The 20,147-nt window shown below is 43.6% G+C and overlaps 2 protein-coding genes across 3 annotated transcripts in view; one reads left to right on the top strand and one right to left on the bottom strand.

The window, feature by feature from the left end:
* Nucleotides 1-1,104: 1,104 nt before the first annotated feature.
* LOC109400980 (syntenin-1) lies at nt 1,105-6,884 on the bottom strand. Of its 2 annotated transcripts, none has more exons than XM_029857406.2 (3): nt 6,826-6,884; nt 2,397-2,847; nt 1,105-2,141 (listed from the first exon to the last, which is right to left on the bottom strand). In XM_029857406.2, exons 1-3 carry the CDS (start codon nt 6,867-6,869, stop codon nt 1,587-1,589), a joined length of 1,050 nt encoding a protein of 349 aa, XP_029713266.2. In that variant the 5' UTR covers nt 6,870-6,884; the 3' UTR covers nt 1,105-1,586. The 2 variants fall into 2 exon arrangements, with proteins under 2 accessions (XP_029713266.2, XP_029713273.2); XM_029857413.2 differs by lacking the exon at nt 6,826-6,884 and adding an exon at nt 6,557-6,819.
* A 279-nt stretch (nt 6,885-7,163) lies between these two features.
* The window catches only part of LOC109400989 (importin-13), a 44,153-nt gene continuing 31,169 nt past the window's right edge, over nt 7,164-20,147 (top strand). Inside the window, exon 1 of the mRNA XM_029857399.2 lies at nt 7,164-7,768. Within this exon, the coding sequence (XP_029713259.2) occupies nt 7,454-7,768 (315 nt within the window). The 5' untranslated portion in view covers nt 7,164-7,453. The remainder of the gene's footprint in view (nt 7,769-20,147) is intronic.

The following is a 20,147-nucleotide window of genomic DNA, read 5'->3' as shown; positions in this document are numbered from 1 at the left end:
TGATGATAAACTTTTTTATTTATTGGTTCTTAACCAATATGTACATATTTTTTCAACTCTCTTGACATCATGCATATGGTCCACTCTGGCTGCACACTATTATCGATTTTTGCAGTTCAATCAAAAGAAAATTGTGCTATAACTCTCGTTAATTGTAACATTAAGAAAATTGGGTGAATGGCTTAAGTAATTCTTAATCAAATGCCCTAAAAATCTAATTTTCGTCAATTTTGTTACTTGGTCCCTTCTGACTTAACGCCGACCAAATATGCAACAATTAAAAAAAATCTTCATCACTCTTTTAATTTAAATTAATAAATCTACATTTTTAACTGTATTACAACAGTATATTTTATTACTCTTTCTCCAAGATTGGATGATTTCAAACAAACCCAAGGATTGTGACTCAAAATCTTCGTAGTCCAGCTTCTTAACACTCGCTGAACTGCTCCTTCGTCACCATCAGGGTACCAAACATCTATTCCAGCTTCTGAAATTATTGAAATAAATGAAAAAGTCACTATTCATCACTGCTTATTGCCTTGAGCAACCAAATTACCTTTCAATACTCCCAGCAACTTTCTATTAGTCAGAAGTTTTTACTTCTCGGCGCCATATTGATTTTTTTCACACCGGAAATTCACGTAACTTTAGTTTCGCGGAGACTTCCAAGTCGAAAGTATACTAACGCAAACGATTTACGTGAAGATACGGTGGATTTGACCAAACAGAGTGGTGCATACGACATGGTTATCGAGTGAAGGTTACCAATGTCACGTAACTTTTGAGGTTTTCAGAATAAGGATGAGCTACGTGATATTTCACGTAAATCGTACGTGAACATTATTTAGAGTGTAGTGATTCCTGCTTGGTTATATAGGTATACATAATACCCAAAATCCTTTATAGTATGGTACTATTGGATAGTCATTCCAGTAATGATCATACCGTTTCATGGTCGATTGGAATTATTCAATACTTTTCCAATTATTATAATATTGGTGTTATGTAGTATAATTATTGTCAGGAATTCAACGATTAAAGACACTGACGGACAGAAATATAAAATTTCGAATAGTTTTAGAGAATAATTGCGAGCATGCATTAAGGAGTAAATGTTTTATTTTAATAATCTGGTCCACTCTCCGCGAGCGACAATATCGTTAGTGGATACAAAATGCGGTTTGAATTACATATTGGGACGAAATGAAGCCAGTTCCTTTCCCTCCCAAACAATCGTCGAAATTCTGAATCCCGTACTTGCAGCGCCATTATCACTAGCGGAGAACTGGATTCCTACTGCTTAATTTAAGATATAAAATGCTTTTATTGCAAATGACACTATTGATTACATGTACGCTTTTGTAAAGAATGTTTCAACCCGCTAATATTTGCCACGCTTTGTATCAATCGTGTAATTCTGTCAATCAAAATTGTGCGTGAATATCGTGATCCCACCCACAAATTGACTGTATCCTGAATATTCAGTTCATTCTGTAAAAACATTAATGGTATATATTTAATGTTGTATTATAATATAACGGTTGAAAACAAACATCGTTTGGCATCGTTGGAAAGCAATTCGTTTAGAAATCGGGTACCGAGTGGTCCATTTTGCCCCTTATGAAAGAAGTAGAAAGCTTCTTCATCATTACATCATAGATAATCGTCGGAATAACAGTCACGGTGATAATTTGACCGCCAGCTGTTATCAGCTGGGAAATTTCCTTATCCTTCATGCCGATCACATTCTGTCCATTTATTTCCAGCAGCTGATGCTCAATGAGAAGTCCGTTGCGGGCAGCAGACGAATCCTTCACGATAGCCGTAATTTTGCCATTGTTGAACTGGAATCCAACGGCTCCCGCCGAATCCTTATGCAAGGTAACAGCCCTTTCGAATGGGCGATCGCGAACCACCAGGGAGATATTGTTCTTGTCGCTCTTTTTCAGCAGCTTATGGACATCGTCAACCGAGTAGCCAGCCACCAAGGTTCCGTTCACCTGCAAGATTTGATCTCCGAACCGAAGGCCTGCCAAAGCTGCTGGACTGTTTTTAACCACCACACACACGAAAACGCCTTTATTGATGGCCTGTGCTCGTAATCCAACCTTTTTATCTGCGCCCTTGCAAAGAATCAACTGTAACAAACGTGCAATAATTAGTTATATAATTATTTACAATAATTAGAAATTATATTCTAAATTAACTCATATTTAGAATAATTTCAATTGGAATAGATTTTTTAGCAATCCTTCTAAAATAACAATCCAAATCAATTGATGTGCAAAATTTTAAAATGCATAGCAAACATTCCATGCATAACTTCTTGAAAGGAACTCAAAACTGATCATTTACTGAACCAAATGAGACCTTAGATAAGCTACTTAAATTACCTCACGAATTCCGTTGGTGACCTGCCCGCGCTGCAGTCCCACTGATCCACCGGAAACCGGTGCCACCATGTTGGCATTGTTAACAGTCACCACAGCAGACGCCTGCGGTTGATAGGCTGTCATTCGAGCGTCGCGGTTGCTGCTCAGATACTCGGGCATATTGGCAGCGATGGCCCCCTCACTCAGCTCCAAACCCAGATAGTTCGCCAAGTCCGGATAGAAAAATTCCGACTTTTTTGAGAGTTCGGGTTCATTGTTTCCAACGGCACCGACAGGGAGCAGGCTGTTCAGCTGAGGGTACGGATTCATTGTGTAGGCCGGTGGTGGTTCGGGTAGTCCGTATTGCTGTTGCTGTTGCGCGACGGCGTTCGAGATGGCCGCGTTCTGCGACTGCAGAATCTTGTCCACCTGCATGTCTTCGAGGGATGGGTACAGCGACATTTTGGAAAGTCTGTTGAAAAATATGAAAAATTTTGATAAGGTTTAGTATTATTATATAAATTAATTTACAAAAATTTACACAAATTATCACCAGCCAAATTTAAATTCAAGCTTGGCGCAGCTACACTTGAAGATGGCTGGAGGGACATCCGATCCGCCATTGCACTAGGATTCGCGACTCCGAATCACATAAACGACTGATACGACGGCGAATATGAAAAGTTACAGCATGGGCGAGAGTGTTGCAACACCGTACGATGGCGAATGGGGCACGTAATAGACAGGCGCGAAACAGGCAGAACTCAGTCTTCCGGAGAAAGAAGCGCCAGCAGGTAGAACGACATCACGAAGCGATGGAAAAGTTGTACCGCGCTAGGAACACACGGAAGTTCTACATGAAGCTAAACTGCTCGCGCAGAGGCATTGGGGCTTTGTGCAACAAGCCGATATGTGCCGAGACAACCACGGGAATCTTCTCATGAGCGATCGTGAGCTGATCGAGAGGTGGCGACAGGATTACGATGAACACCTCAATGGCGGCGGTGCAAGCACCGAAGGTGGCGTGATAACAGATCTAGGAGATGTTAAACAGCTTTCCGTAATATTACCTGATAACATGGATTTTAAAATCATTGAAAAAAGCGTTTTTGTAATGAAAAACAGGCAATTGAAAAATCGCTGTGATTTTACCCATTTCCCCCCAAAGAAAGCACATTTTCGGTGCACTCGTACAGCTCATGCATTGTATCACACGCAATATGTGAACACGTCAAATGAAAGCTTATTTATCGTAGAATCGACCAACCAAATAATATTTCGCATTATTTGTCATAAAATTATCAACTTTAAGTAATTCCTACTTGGAGAATGTTATCTTAAATTGAACCATTTGTAATCTAAATTTGAACTAGTAAACGGGGGCGAGCTTCCAGTGTTGGCCTGTAGACTGCGCTAATGATTGTTTTGTTTACTCTTGGAAGATGAAAAATTCCAAATTTAGTTTCTAAGTTCCTGAAGAGTTTAGAACATTCTTAGTAGAAATTCCACTGATTAATGAAAAATAGTTATGGGAATTAGCAGATCCATGTGTTTTTCAGTTGTTCAGCACGAAATTGGCTGTTGTGGGAGATGCTCGAGCTGCTGCCGCCAGTAGTTCAAATTAAGATTAAAATTGGTTCAAATTATGATTACGATGGTTCAAATTAAGATTAAAATCATTGTTGACAAATAATCGTATTTTTCTATGAAATTCGGTGCAAATACAAACTTTTTACCACTTAACAGAAAGCTTATACTCGTGGCTTTCATGTACATTAGTTTTTGCCGTAGTAAATTATTTTCATGTGGGAGAAAATATCACTCAAAATTTGCGCTACATCAGAAAGCCGCAATTTGATTCAACTTTTGATTACCTACCCTATCTCAAATTTTATGCCGCCGTTTATCACCGATTGCAAGAGAGTTTGTGGGGCAATATCAGGCTGGATTCATGGGCGAACGCGCTACAACGGATCAGATGTTCGCCATCCGCCAGGTGTTGCAGTAATACCGCGAATACAACGTGCCCACTAGGCCGTCCCTTATTTTGCAAAATTTAGAAATGTTACAAGTTCGTTAGTGGAAAATGATCGTTTTAGCTAAAAAATGATCGTGTCAAAATTTGAAGTCCGTATCTCAAGGCTAAGTGGTCCCTCAAAGGGCCTAAAGTTGTCAAAAAATGTATGGGACCAAAAGAACATGAAATTTTTTTCGACAAAAAAATACGCTTATCTACTAAATCGGTGATTTTAGGACCCAAGAGGGCCAAAAATGTGCTTAGATTTGTGATATCTCTACTCGTTTTTGAGTTATTGAACAAAATAGGGTAAGTGTCCTTCGGAATTTAAAAAAAAATGGTCAAAAATGCTGATTTCTCAGTTGTTTTTTGTCAATATCTTGGAAACGAATAGAGATATCGCAAATCTAAGCACATTTTTGGCCCTTTAGGGTCCCAAAATCACCGGTTTTAGTGGAATAGCGTATTTGTTTTGTCCAAAAAAATTTCATGTTTTTTTGGTCCCATACAATTTTTGACAACTCTAGGCCCCTTGAGGGACCACTTAGCCTTGAGATACGGACTTCAAATTTTGACACGATCATTTTTAGCTAAAACGATCATTTTCCATTAACGAACCTATAACATTTCTAAATTTTGCAAAATAAGGGACGGTCTAATAAACACGTGTTGTACGATTTTAACGAAGTCCGTTCAGCTGCTCAGTCTCGCTGATGATATTGATATTATAGTTCGCAAATTTGAGAAGATTTCGGAAACGTACATCCGACTAAAGAATGAAGCCAGACGAACCGGATTAGCCATTAATGTGTCGAAGACAAAATAGAGCTCCGAGCGACCGAACAAAGTTCGCCGTCACACGAAGTTAACTATTATCTACTGACTAATATCTACAAAACGCTGATTAGACCGGTGAAAGCATGAGGTAGGAATTTGTAAGGACCAGAGTTATGTTGGAAGCTCTCCTTATCGACTCACGGTTTTGCAGCCCAGTGCAATGTAATGTGATGTATGATAGCAACACCAGCCGTTTCTCAATTCGGACGGTCATTTGTATAACAACGCGGAGCGAAGAAACGCGTGACAGTATTAAAAACGCAACCGCTCGCACGCTGAACCTATACTACCATCTCGTGGTGTTCTATGAGCGTTAGTTTATCTGCCGATGACTATTAAATAGTGTGTTGTAAACAAGAAAATGGGCACGGTATCCAAATGAAACACATCTTGTTCGGTCTATACGTAAAACATTTCTGATTATATTCAGCATATAACAAACATTACAACTCGAGAGGTAACTCAGCTCTCGCTACCCGATCATGCCTATCTGTCTATTGCTCTCTTAAAAAACATATTCGAAAGGTAGTATTACACTACCATAACATAGTGTTGCAAGCACGAAGATTTTGAACTACTCTTTGAAAATTACTATTACGAGAAGTTCTTGGACCAACCGGGAATCTAATCCGTTACCCTGAACATGGTCTTGTTGAATATCCGCGCGTTCACAGTTCTGGCTGTATGGGGACGCTAACAAACTTTCACGTAGCTCTAATGACTAACAAGTTGATATACATACCTAAGCCACAGCGAACTGATTGTGAATTCAATTTAGCGACAACGTTATGACTCATCTATGGAAAGGTGGGATTTTCGTTGTCCAGCATCAGTTAGTCTAAACCGGTTTTCTTTTTTTTTTAATTTAATTTTATGCGTTCTTTTGCATTACCAGTCTTTTCGAGTAAAAAAATATCAATAGAATTTTTGGGATTTTTCGAAATGCCCTGGTTACAGCACAAACGTGCCATTCATTTAAGGTATCTAATCATCCCACTGGCACAATATAAATTTTCTTACTCTGATTAATCACGCCCTGCTCCCAAGATAACGTCACATTGGGTAAATAGTTTTTGCTTGCGTCTGCATCGCTCGCAATACCGTGAAAAGTAAAGCAAGCTGACAAGCTAAACGAAAAATAATAATGTGCTTACTCGCCTAGAACAAAATAAACTAAAATCGGCCGTGAAAGGCTGATAGGTACGAAAAGCCGCCTCGTCCAAGGCCAAACACTTTATGTGCTTCCTTGTAACTATGCGATTAATTCGAAAGCCTCGTCCATTGAGAAATTCTAATTCTGCACATAGAAGGGGACACTCAAACTTACCTTATACAAACAGCAGACTATAAAGAATCCCTTTGTTCAGTAGATAGTGGAGAAAGTTCTGATTTCAAAAAACTTTCCTCTTCGCAACTTGACTACTTCTCAAAACAACACCTTCCTGGAGAAGCAGTTGGATGAAATCACTATCACTCCTAACGAGATTGTTCTGTTACTTTCAATTTTATCAGAATGTATTGCAAAACACTACTTTTCAATTTTAACACGATTTTTAGATGAGATTTATGTTTCAAAAGCTTAATCTGAATGCTTACACCAAATTACCAGCAGCTGTTCTTGCGTTGATTGAATGATTCATACTGATAAATAAATAAAACTGCGATGCAAAAGGCAAACGCGAAGCGCGCACAACAGAAGCAGAAAAAAAATCCCGCACGATAGGGTCACCAGAAAAGCAAAACAAACTTACCATTGACAGCTCGCACTTGTTTTTCAGTGGCGGATGCAACTGCGAGTACACTTTGGCACGCAGCCAAAATCAAACTTCTTCGACCTTCCTTCCAAATCCGGCTTGAGATTCGAAATCCTTGAAGAGCGATGCCCGTTTTACCCCAAACACAGCGCGCGGGGGAATCAGCCGGTAAGCTGTCACAGTTTTCGTTCCCGTTTTGATTTGACAGACAGAGAAAAAAAGCAAAATTTTTTATCGATGCGTGTTTCTTGCGTGAATTCCTTTTTCTATTTTTGTTCGCAAATTTGCTCCTTGAAATTCGTTTAGAATCAGCTGCAAACGCAATGAATAACAAGTAGACCAAAGTGATTTTTGAAGTGAAAAAGTTTTACCACGAAAGGCAGCTATTTGGAGTGTTCGGTGGAAGTTTTATTCAACACAAAGTGGCCGAGTTCTTTCCATAATAGAAAACAAGGCGGCGGACAAGCAAAATGGATGTACGCACAATCGAAGAGGCGGTTCTCGCCTTTTATCGAAGTGGGACGCGCCAGCAGGAAGATACCCACCAGTGGTTGCAGCAGATCCAGGAAAGTCCACAGGCGTGGTCCTTCTGCTGGGAGCTGATGCAGCTAAACAAACCGTCGGAGATCCAGTTCTTCGGAGCGATCACACTGCACTCCAAGCTTACCAAACACTGGGCCGAAGTTCCGAAAGAGGCCCACAACGAGTTCAAACAGAAGCTGCTGGAGAGTATAGTGCTGTTCGGGAATGGGCCCAAAATTGTGCTCAGCCAGCTGTGCATTTCGGTAAGCAATTTGAGAGGTCAATTAGGGGATGTGGGGTGGCCATCACTGCACAGACGGCCAACAATTACAAATTATCTTCGATTTTTTGATTCCTGCTAGGTAGTTGAAAGTAGGGGACCGTCCTTTGATTACGTAAGACACTTTCCACGGTTTTCAGAAACCCCTCCTTCTCTTGCATTTTCATTTGTATGAAACCTAAATTACCTATACCAACCCTTAGCCTCCAGATATTTGCGGCGCGGATGATGATGGCTGGTTCTCTTAGAAGCTCATGCTATTCGTGATTCATTCGCCTTCTCCAAGTCCCGTCTCCTTCTTTCAATAGAATGAGAAAATCTAAGAGACGAACCAACTGTAATTGTAATTGTAATTGTAATTTATTATTCAACGTAAACCTGAATTACCAACCAAGGGCTGAAAGACAAATCAATCAATCAATGAGAAAATCTGCTGATCAGATACCAAAGGGAGATTTTGAGATCCTCTGGCTATTTGGGGATCGACCCACTAAAACTTATTCTATCTCTCTTCCTTACCTTCGCGGTACGCACGTTAGGTATAACTTCGAGAAGGAGAGACCGTACACCAGTACTCTATTGGTTAGCGTTCCACCAACTGCCGCCTCAAGTTGTCGTCTCTCCCCTGGCACTGGGGACTTGGGTCCTGGCTAGTACTGGGTAACTCTCGCTAAGACCGTCCCACTATTTACACCATGTCTTCAAAAATGTTTAAGGTGGCGATTTTTTGAAAGTCCCCCCCAAAAAAGTAGGAAAAATTCATTTGGTTTATCAATTTGATGGACCCCCCGTTAGTTAGAGCCACAACCATTTTTGCGGACCCCTCGATTTTGATCAATTGTTGGCTCATTTAACTCAAAAGTTTTTCCGAAAACCTCCTCATAACAAAATGTTGTTGAAAAGAGGAAAAATAGGGCTACTATTTACAGTTATAAAAAGTTGGGTCGGCCACATTGATTTTGGCCGCCATCTTGGATTTTTAAACCAAAACTGTTTTTTCACCATGTTGGCAACCGCCGATTTTCAAAATTTTTGAGTCAATCGAAAGCGGGGACATTTTTACACAACATATCAAAAATGAGATGTATCTTTTTCCTATCAAAAGTTATCTGCACTTTTTTAAATCATGACACATTAGCGCACTGGGCCAGGTGCCGGTTGTTTACATAAATGCAGCGTTATTTCTGACGGACGTCCACTAGCAGAGTAGGGTAGGGCGGGGCAAGATGAGCACCCTAAGGATCACGTTGAGTTTATTGAAAGTTAACAACAATTTTTCAAAGTACCTCTCAGTAGTTCTCTTCTATATCTTGTTTTCTTTCACCCATAAACATGGGAGGGTTAAAAATTCACAATAAGGATGATTTATTTGACTAAACAAAAAAGATGTTTTATGGTCAGTTCGAACATGCTACGGGGCAAGACGAGCACCCCTACGGGGCAAGAAGAGCACTTCATTAAAATCCCAATATTTTAACAATAAATTGGTCATACACTGATTGATATAGTGAACCTTGTGTATAGCTATGGTATCACGTTCTTAAATTATCATTAGGGGGATTCACCTAACAGCGTAAACTGATTAAACTGATTAAACGTCGCGATCACCAAGGCAATCTTCGATTATTTCATTCGCAAATTCATGAAACATTTCAAATAAGCAGAAAATCATGGCTTACGCAGCAATTTAATCTGTTTAGTGAATACCCCTATTTTTTTTCGATTATTGAAAAAAAAAATGCGGTTTTATAATACTTTATACAAAATGACCCGAAAAACAATAAACGATTATTAGGTTGCTTATTTTTAGAAATTTACTCAACCAAATAGTTGCAGAGGTTACGGAAACCTATGTTCGGCACTATTGAGTGGATTGCAATAATTTCAAAATATTTTCTATATTACCAGCAGGGGTGCTCATCTTGCCCCACTATAGGTAAATAACTAAAATTGAATAAATTTTAATGTTTGTTTTTAGAAAATATTTTCTAATGTAAATTAAAATGCTTTGCAGTAAGCTAGTAATGTTGGCTGATAACTAGAATTATGGTAAAAATTTGATTCTGACATAAAAACCTTATTTTATTCTGATGATTTCTTATAAGAAAATGCTAAAATTCCATGCTATCGACTTATTTGACAATATTGTTTAATTCGTTCATTATGAAGTACCTTTTATCAGGTTTACAAACAGGATGAACATTATTCTAACGGATTATGAAGTTGCTTGGGCAAAATCATCATAAAAGTAGTAAAACGGAGGGGTGCTCATCTTGCCCCTACCCTATAGTGGGATAACACGGATTAATCGAAGGAAAAAGGGTAATAAACGCGATTAAACTACGAACGAAGATTTATTAACGTGTTATTCGTACAAAGGAAAACGGTGTTGCGGGAGGCGTTACAACCGTCAGCGCGGCAGCAGAAATGGACCACAGGGATGCTGCAGGTTTGACGGACGGCTTGTCACCCGTTAGCTTTAATGGTATGAGTAGATGAAGATAGCTCCAAATGTCAGGTAGAATAAACAAAAGTGAGAAATGTGGCTAATGAATGGCATGCAGTTGAAAGTTTCTTACTAAAATTTGTTAAAACTACTTAAATTTCTAATTGGAAAACTATGAAATAGGAACCGTGAATTGTACTGAATTTCCTATTGCTTGTGAGTGAAAAATGCAGATTGATACCGGAAGATCAAACTAACTATTGCAAAAAATCTACATTTATAGGTTAACTTCCAAGCAGAATTTATACTCTAACTAAAACTTTAACTACACATCTAATACGATCAACAACGACTACGACTGTGAGTAAACTTAAAATCTATTGAATGACTTATAACTAAGACGATTATGTTGACTAAAACAGGTAGATTGACTAGATGAATTATCACAGGACGGTTGTCAGGACGGAAAGAATTGGCTAGAGACACGGAGTTGTGAGTATTGATTGATCATAGTTCATTAAGGTCTGTAAATCATAAAAATATATCTATTTTAGCTTTAAAGCTTCTTCCGAAATAAATGGATTCGCTATTAGAACCGTGATCGCTATTCTACGTCTTGGACCGCGCCTACATACTTTAAAGAACTCCTCTCGATGAGAACGGTGCTGCTGTAAGTAGTTCATCTGATCCCGGAGGTCATCTAAAGGACAATCCTATGATGCCCACAACTACGCGAGCAGCGGCGGCGAAAGCCAATGCTGGCAGATCTCAGAGCGTTTGCGAGAAATGCAAAAAATCTGACCATGTAGCAGGAATGGTAGCTTGCGATAAGTGTCATCGTTGGTACCATCGTACGTGCATGGAGATGACTGAGACGCTGGACGGTAAGTGGACATGCAAGGGCTGCATCTACACGGTGACCATAAGTGATCCTTCGATGTCCGGAAAAAGCAGTAGCAGTTCCCGGTCGGCACGAGTTCGATTGCAGCTCATGCGGCTGGAAGAAGAGAAAAAGGCCCAGGAAAAGGCGCTGGAGGAGAAAGCCGCGATCGAGAAGAAATATCTCGAGGATAAATACGCTCTGCTACTCGCTGAGGCAGAGGACGAGGAAGGCAGTCAGAGAAGTCGGCGGAGCCGAGTTAGCCGAAGTAATCATTCGGTGCAGCAGTGGATTCAAGGCTTGGACAAAGCTGCTGGAGGTAATCCAGTGTCCGTAAATGACATCGAAGACATATTTCCGCCAGTATCGATTGGCACTGGTATTCCCGTAGCAAGTAGCGGACAAGGTGGAGGAATGTTGACCAAATACACCGGAACATTGCCTAAAGTCCCATCAAATCCGACGAATGAACGAGTGCGCTCCGGAGACAAGCAACCAACATTTCGACCTGCTATCGAATGGGTAACTGATCACGCTAGTACTGGTGGCAGGGGTTCGGTCGCTGGTGTAAACAATCCGATCACAGCTTCCACACCAATTCGATCGGCTGAAGCAGTACGAAGTTCCCGTTCGATGTATATCCAACCGCTGTTTACACAACCAGTGTATACTCAGCCTGCGTGTGCACAATCAGCAATGCCTCCACCTATACTTCCAAAGCTCGTTCCTCGACCGGCTCTACCAACGTTTTTGTTTGCTGAACCACTATCGAAGCCTCCACCTCCACAATCACGCGTTTCATTTCCGTGTATTAGCGAAGCATCGTTACTACAAGCAAACGACAAACGGCCGGCGGTATCAATAATCGATTTGCCTCCGTCGAGTTCAACACCGCAACAACAAACCGATGTGCAGCTCGAAGAGGCGGCGACTTCACAGCTCCCCTCTGTTTCCCAGTCGTCCCAGGAGCCAGTGATCCAGCAGCAAGCTATTGTGCAACCAACACCGACAACACAAGCGTCGGTCAACCCTCTATTGCCACAACAGTGGCACACACAGCAGCAACAATCGAGATCGGCGGCGAGCATTCGGTTTGGTGAATGGTCACTTCCACCGTCTGCGCTGCGAGCACCGCTTTCGTATACCCCACCTCGACCGCCTCCAGTCGATTTTGATGCAATGAGTGAGGATTCTTCGGTACATCAAACGATATCGTCGCATCGATCGCCACAACAACCGGTACAGTCTCACGTTACTCAGCAGCATCAGATGCAGGATCAGCAGGCAATGTGGGGACACTTTCAACAGCAGTTGTCTGCCCGGCAGGTTGTGCCTAAGGAGCTCCCAACGTTTACGGGAAATCCTGAGGAATGGCCACTTTTCATAAGTAGCTACCGAAATTCTACTGCTATGTGTGGCTATTCGCAGGCAGAAAATTTGATGAGGCTGCAGAAGTGCCTCAGAGGCAAAGCATTGGAGGCAGTCCGGAGCAATCTATTGCTGCCGTCATCGGTTCCGAAAATTATGCAAACGTTGGAAACATTGTTCGGGAGCCCAGAGCGACTGGTACAGTCGCTGCTTATCAAGGTTCGTAACGTGCCTACTCCGAAAGCTGAAAGGTTAGAGACGTTGGTAAACTTCGGTCTCGTCGTTCAGAACCTTGTTGGCCATCTTCAGGCCGCCAATCAACATGCACATCTGAACAATCCAACACTTCTACAGGAGTTGGTGGATAAGTTGCCGCCACATCTCCGACTAGATTGGGCGCTTTACAAAAGAAACGCTGGACAAGTAGACTTGGGATCATTTTGCGACTACATGACTGCAATCACGTCTGCTGCCAGTGATGTGGCGCATTTCACCGACTTTGACGGAGTTCGACCCTGCGGACACGACAAGCAGAAGAAAGATAAGGCGTTCGTCAATGCTCATGTGTCTGAGCCCCGGAAGCTTGAGCAGCAAAGAAAGAAGGTGGACACTCAGGACAGGCCGTGTTACGTGTGCCAAAGCATTAGGCACCGAATCAAGGACTGCAGCAAGTTTAAATCTTTGTCGCTCGGAGAACGGTTGAAGACCGTCGAAACACACCAGCTTTGTGCAGTCTGCCTAGTCCCTCATGGAAGATGGGCCTGCAGGTCATCTCGAACTTGTGGGATCGGAGATTGCACCAAACAACACCATCCATCACTTCATCCAAACCAGCCGTCCGCCACTAAAACGACCGGTCCTGAAAGTTCAGGAGCTCGTGCAAAATCCGACGCCACGATCAACGTTCATCGCGGAATCCAAAGCGCGACGATATTCCGTGTTATCCCGGTGGTGCTGTACGGTAACGAGGCCAAACTGTCGACCTTTGCCTTTCTTGATGAAGGTTCGACGTCGACGCTAATCGACAGAGAAGTTGCCGATCTACTGAACCTTGGTGGGACATCGCAGCCACTCTGTTTAACATGGACAGGGAAGGTGGCTCGTCACGAAAAAGACTCTCGGCTGGTTAGTTTGAAAATTTCCGGTGAGGACAGCAGCAGAAGTTTCCCATTGTCCGGTGTTAGCACGGTGAAACAGCTAGATCTTCCCGTGCAAACAATGCAGTATGAAGAATTAGCTAGTCAGTACCCCTATTTGTCCGGGCTTCCAGTGAAAAGCTATGATGAAGCCGTGCCACGTATCCTGATTGGACTAGACAATATAAAGTTGTCACTACCCCTGAAAACACGCGGAGGACAGATAAACGGGCCGGTGGCAGCAAAAACGAGGCTCGGATGGACGATCTTCGGGAGCATCGACAATGCGAAGGTGGATTCTTTGTCTCCTGTTTTCCACATTTGTAAAAGCGCAGAAGAAAGTAGCCTTCACGACCTAGTTAAAGGCTATTTTGCAACGGAGAATCTCGGGGTTTCGGTCGCGTGTGGTCCAGAAGCTGACGAAGATCGCCGGGCAAAGGATATTTTGCAACGAACAACAGTCAAGCGTGCCGACGGTCACTACGAAACCGGCTTGCTATGGCGATTCGATATTATGGAGCTACCACCTAGCTACGGTATGGCCGAGCGTCGCCTGATTTGCCTCGAGAAGAAGCTGCGGAAATATCCGGAACTACAAGCGAGTTTGGAAAAACAGATTGCCGAATATCAGTGCAAAGGTTACGCCCACAAAGCAACGGCTGAGGAATTGGAGGAGAACGATCCTCTTCGAACGTGGTACCTCCCACTCGGAGTGGTAACAAACCCCAGGAAGCCCGGGAAGGTGAGAATCATTTGAGATGCGGCGGCCAAGGCGCATGGAGTGTCTCTGAACGATATGCTCCTCAAGGGACCGGACCTTCTCACTTCGTTGCCAGCTGTGTTATGTCGTTTTCGGCAGCGAAAGATTGCAATTGCAGGTGACATCCGCGAGATGTATCACCAACTGAAGATTAGACGAGAAGATCAGCAGGTTCAGCGGTTTCTGTACAGAAGTGACACGACGAAGAAACCAGACATATTCGTGATGGACGTGGCCACGTTTGGCTCGACATGTTCGCCCTGTTCGGCCAACTTTGTCAAGAACAAGAACGCGATGGAATGGAAAGACGATTATCCAGAAGCGGCGACAGCGGTAGTTGAAAACCACTATGTGGACGATTACCTGGATAGTCGAGATTCAGAGGACGACATGGTGAAACTGGCCACGGACGTGCGAATGATCCAGGAAAGCGCCGGATTTGAACTGCGAAACTGGCGATCCAACTCCAAGAAAGTGCTGCATCTCATGGGTGAAGAAGCAACGGACTGCAGAAAGGACTTCAGCGTCGATAAAGAAAGCCAAATGGAACGCGTCCTAGGTATGGCCTGGCTACCCGACGAGGATGTTTTTGTGTATTCCGTGAAGTTACCGAACGATTTCGACTGCTCAGAACCAACAAACACCATCACGAAACGAAGTGTCCTTAGATTCGTAATGAGTGTGTTTGATCCGCTTGGACTAATATCAAACCTGCTCATCCATGGTAAGATGCTGATCCAAGACCTTTGGAGGGCTAAGGTTGGATGGGACGAGGCTATTCCAGCAGAAATATCCAAGCAGTGGGAACGATGGATCGCACAGCTTTCCAAACTGGACCAAATTCGGATCCCGCGTTGCTATTTTCCCGGATACGATCCGGATAGTTTCCAAACGATGCAGTTACATGTATTCGTGGATGCGAGTGAGTCGGCCTTCGCTTGTGTCGCCTACTTTCGGATCGTCGATCGCGGCCAGCCAAGATGTACATTGGTAGCCTCCAAGGCGAAAGTTGCTCCCTTAATCTCGATGTCCGTTCCTAGATTGGAACTGCAAGCGGCGGTCATTGGTAGCCGTTTAGCAAAATCCATTGCCGAGTACCACACGATTCCCGTGCGACGCAGATTTTTCTGGAGCGACTCCACAACAGTCCTAGCGTGGATAAACTCGGATACAAGGAGGTATCGCCAGTATGTAGCAGTGCGTATTGGAGAGATCCTAGAAGAAACGGAACCTGAAGAGTGGCGTTGGATCGGAACAAAGCTTAACATTGCAGACGACGCTACAAAATGGGGAAAGGGTCCCACAATGCAAATGGAGAGTCCTTGGTTCACTGGACCTGATTTTCTGATCCAGTCGGAGAGCAACTGGCCGCATCATCGGCCGTTATCAACGGGCACTAAAGAAGAACTGCGTGCTATACATGTACACCGAACAATACTAATACAACCAATTATCAAGTATGACCGGTTTTCTAAGTGGGAACGAATGCTTCGCGCCATGGCATTTGTATACTCCTTTATGGATCGTCTGCGGAAACCCGTTAAGAACGAGACCGAATCGCAATTGAAGCAAGAAGACTTGGTACGGGCGGAAAGGACGTTGTGGCGGCTCGCTCAAGCAGAAGCATACGCTGACGAGATTGCTGCTCTTGAGCAAATGAAAACGTCCGAAAACAGCAAACCTTTGAAATTGGAAAACAGTAGTCCTATCAAACAACTATCACCGTTTCTGGATGAGTTCGGCGTCATACGCATGCAAGGTCGAACAGAGGCCTGTGCGCTAGCACCGTATGATGCGCGGTTTCCTGTAATATTGCCAAAAAACCATCGGGTAACTGAGCTCTTGATAGACTGGTACCACAAACGTCTTGGTCACCACAACAGTGAAACCGTGGTGAACGAAATACGTCAAAGGTATCACATTTCGGCTCTTCGGACGATGGTGCGACAGGTGGCGAAGCAGTGTCAGTGGTGCACTGTGTACAAGGCACATCCAGTAGTGCCTAGAATGGCACCTCTTCCAGAAGCCCGCGTGACTCCGTTCGTTCGCCCTTTCTCGTTGGTTGGAATTGATTATTTCGGGCCGTATTTGATAAAAATCGGCCGTAGTCAGGTGAAACGCTGGGTGGCTCTCTTCACATGTTTGGTGATTAGAGCAGTACATCTGGAAGTAGCCGCGTCACTATCTACGGAATCCTGTAAGTTAGCTCTGCGGCGGTTCATCGCGCGGCGAGGTGCACCGACACAAATCTACACTGACCATGGAACAAATTTTGTCGGTGCCAGTCGAGAGCTGGCCGGAGAGATAGCTGCAATGAATCGCGAGTTGTCAGAGACGTTCACCGATACTAGAACACGCTGGTTCTTCATCCCGCCGTCCTCCCCGCACATGGGAGGTGCATGGGAGAGGATGGTCAGAGCGGTGAAAATAGCTATGGAGTCCATCAACAAATCTCGCGCTCCATCAGAAGAAGTGTTTCACACAATACTCTGCGATGCGGAAGCGATGGTCAACTCAAGACCATTGACTTACGTGCCACTGGAGACGTCGGACCAAGAGGCTTTAACTCCGAATCACTTTATTCTTCTGAGTTCAAATGGGGTTAAGCAGCAGGAAAAAGCACTCACTACGGAAGGTGAAGCCCTGCGAAACGGATGGAATCTTTGTCGTTTTGTCCTGGATCAGTTCTGGGCAAGATGGATTCGGGAGTATCTACCGGACTTGACTCGACGGACCAAGTGGCAAGAAGATGTGAAGCCTATCCAAGAAGGTGATGTCGTTTTCATCGTGGGCGAGGCTATTCGCAATCAATGGCCTCGAGGCAAGGTGTTGAAGGTCATCCCTGGAAAAGATGGTCGTATTCGACAAGTGGATGTTCAGACCGCTACAGGAATTCTTCGCCGTCCCGTAGCGAAGCTAGCCGTGCTGGACGTACATCCGAAAGGTAATCCTGCTGGATCGGAGCAGCATTACGGGGAGGGGGATGTTGCGGGAGGCGTTACAACCGTCAGCGCGGCAGCAGAAATGGACCACAGGGATGCTGCAGGTTTGACGGACGGCTTGTCACCCGTTAGCTTTAATGGTATGAGTAGATGAAGATAGCTCCAAATGTCAGGTAGAATAAACAAAAGTGAGAAATGTGGCTAATGAATGGCATGCAGTTGAAAGTTTCTTACTAAAATTTGTTAAAACTAATTAAATTTCTAATTGGAAAACTATGAAATAGGAACCGTGAATTGTAATGAATTTCCTATTGCTTGTGAGTGAAAAATGCAAATTGATACCGGAAGATCAAACTAACTATTGCAAAAAATCTACATTTATAGGTTAACTTCCAAGCAGAATTTATACTCTAACTAAAACTTAAACTACACATCTAATACGATCAACAACGACTACGACTGTGAGTAAACTTAAAATCTATTGAATGACTTATAACTAAGACGATTATGTTGACTAAAACAGGTAGATTGACTAGATGAATTATCACAGGACGGTTGTCAGGACGGAAAGAATTGGCTAGAGACACGGAGTTGTGAGTATTGATTGATCATAGTTCATTAAGGTCTGTAAATCATAAAAATATATCTATTTTAGCTTTAAAGCTTCTTCCGAAATAAATGGATTCGCTATTAGAACCGTGATCGCTATTCTACGTCTTGGACCGCGCCTACAAACGGAATGAGTGAAAATTTTGTTTTTGCTCTGTTGGTAGCAACGAGGGACTGCACGGTGGTTATTCTCCTCCAACACTCCTCCTGAATTACCACCGAAAGTCCTTATTTCGATAGTCCAAGTCGATCCACAAATATTGTCAGCATTGTAGGCCCTAACGGTTTCGTGAGGGCATCTGCGATCATTTCAGCTGACGGGCAATACTGTAGAGTTACGATCTTCCTTTCACACAGCTCACGGATGTAATGACTCTTCGTGTCAATGTGCTTAACTCTGTTGTGAACAAGAAAGTGGACTCGGTACACCAATGAAACACATCTTGTTCGGTCTATAGGTAAAACATTTCTGACTATATTTCGTATATTGAGTACATCACAACTTGAGAGGTAGCTCGGCTCTCGCTACTCGATAGTATCTCTTTTCTCTTTCTCATTCATACATATATACATATTCGAAAGGTAGTATTACACTACCATAACAAACTCGACCGCTGCTGCGTTATGCCTTGACGAAGCTGAGACAACCTTGGTTGTCTTCAAAAATGGTGGTAGTCTCCAGTTGAGGTTCATCGAGATCCTTGAGCAATCGTCTCAGCCAGACTGTTTCTTGACACGCTAGGGACAAGGCATTGTATTCTGCTTCTAGTGTAGAGAGAGCTACGCTGTCTTGCCTTTTGCTGACCCAGCATATCGGGCCCCCACCGTAGAAGAACACGTATCCGGTTGTTGACCGCCTTGAGTACTTGTCTCCGGCCCAGTCAGAGTCGACATAACCAGTGAGAACCCATCCATTACCAGGGCCAAACCTCAGCTTGAAGTCTTTCGTCGTCTTCAGGTATTGCACTACTCTTCTAGCTGCCGTCCAGTCCATTTTATTTGGCTCGCTAACCTTTCTGCCAAGAAGGCCAACACTTACCGCAATATCTGGTCTTCCGTTAACTGCTATGTACAGCAGTGCTCCCACTACACTCCGGTAGAGCGAGGTGTCTTGGAAGTTCTTGCTGTCAGCGTTCTGAGTGATGTACCCTGTATCCATTGGTGTTCTAACCGGCTTGGATCCTTCCATGCCGAATTTTTCGATCAGACTGTCGATATACGCTGTCAATTGCATCGTGTAGTACTCACCCTCTTTAACGATTTCGTGGCCTAGGAAATATCGCACATTTCCGAGAGACGTGATGTCAAACTTCTCCCGCAATTTAACGAAGACACGATCAATTTCGGCCTCTTCTGTGCATGCCATCAGAAAATCGTCTACGTAAACAAGTAAGTAGATCACAACGCCAGAACTGTTGAAAACATAGAGGCAAGGATCGGAACCACGCTGTTTAAAACCGATGTCCAGTAGTGCTGCATGTAGCGCCTTATTCCAGCACCTCGCTGATTGCCGGAGCCCGTAAATGCTCTTCTGCAACTTGCACACGAACTCCTCCTGTCCAGGTGCTGCAAAGCCAGGGGGCTGCCGCATATATAGCTCTTCTTCGATCCTTCCGTTTAAGTACGCTGTTTTAGCATCGTATTGCTTCACCAACATACCTCGTTTTCCTGCCACTGCTAGCATCGCTCGTAACGTTGTCAGACGGGTTACGGGTGCAAATACTTCCGTGTAGTCAACGCCGTACTTTTGTGAATAGCCCTGAGCTACTACCCTTGCTTTGTATTTCATCACTTCACCAGCTTCGTTCTTCTTAAGTTTGAAAACCCACTTTGCGCCAATCAGTTTCTTTCCGGCTGGAAGCCGCTCTAGAGTCCACGTATCGTTTTCTTTGTGTGCCTGCATTTCTTCTAGCATCGCTTGCTTCCACTCAGGAGCCGCCAACGCTTCGCGGTAGTCGGTCGGCTCTTCCACGTGAGTTGCCAATCCAACGACGAAATCATCGTACCTGGTTGGCAACACGCCGCGCGTAGCACGGTTCGATCTTCTTACTTGCTCTTCTTCTCCGTAATACATATCGTCTTCCAGTTCAAATCCAAGAAAATCACTTTCTGCGTCTTCATACACTTCTTCTTCGGGTTGTTCAGGTGCTTCTGCCACTATTTCTTCTCGATTGTGCATTACTTCCACTTCACATCCGCTGCTCGGAGCTGCATCCACTTC

The sequence above is a fragment of the Aedes albopictus genome, chromosome 2 (genome assembly GCF_035046485.1).
Source record: "Aedes albopictus strain Foshan chromosome 2, AalbF5, whole genome shotgun sequence".
Lineage (NCBI taxonomy): Eukaryota > Metazoa > Arthropoda > Insecta > Diptera > Culicidae > Aedes > Aedes albopictus.
This window is presented reverse-complemented; position numbering and strand designations above follow the sequence as displayed.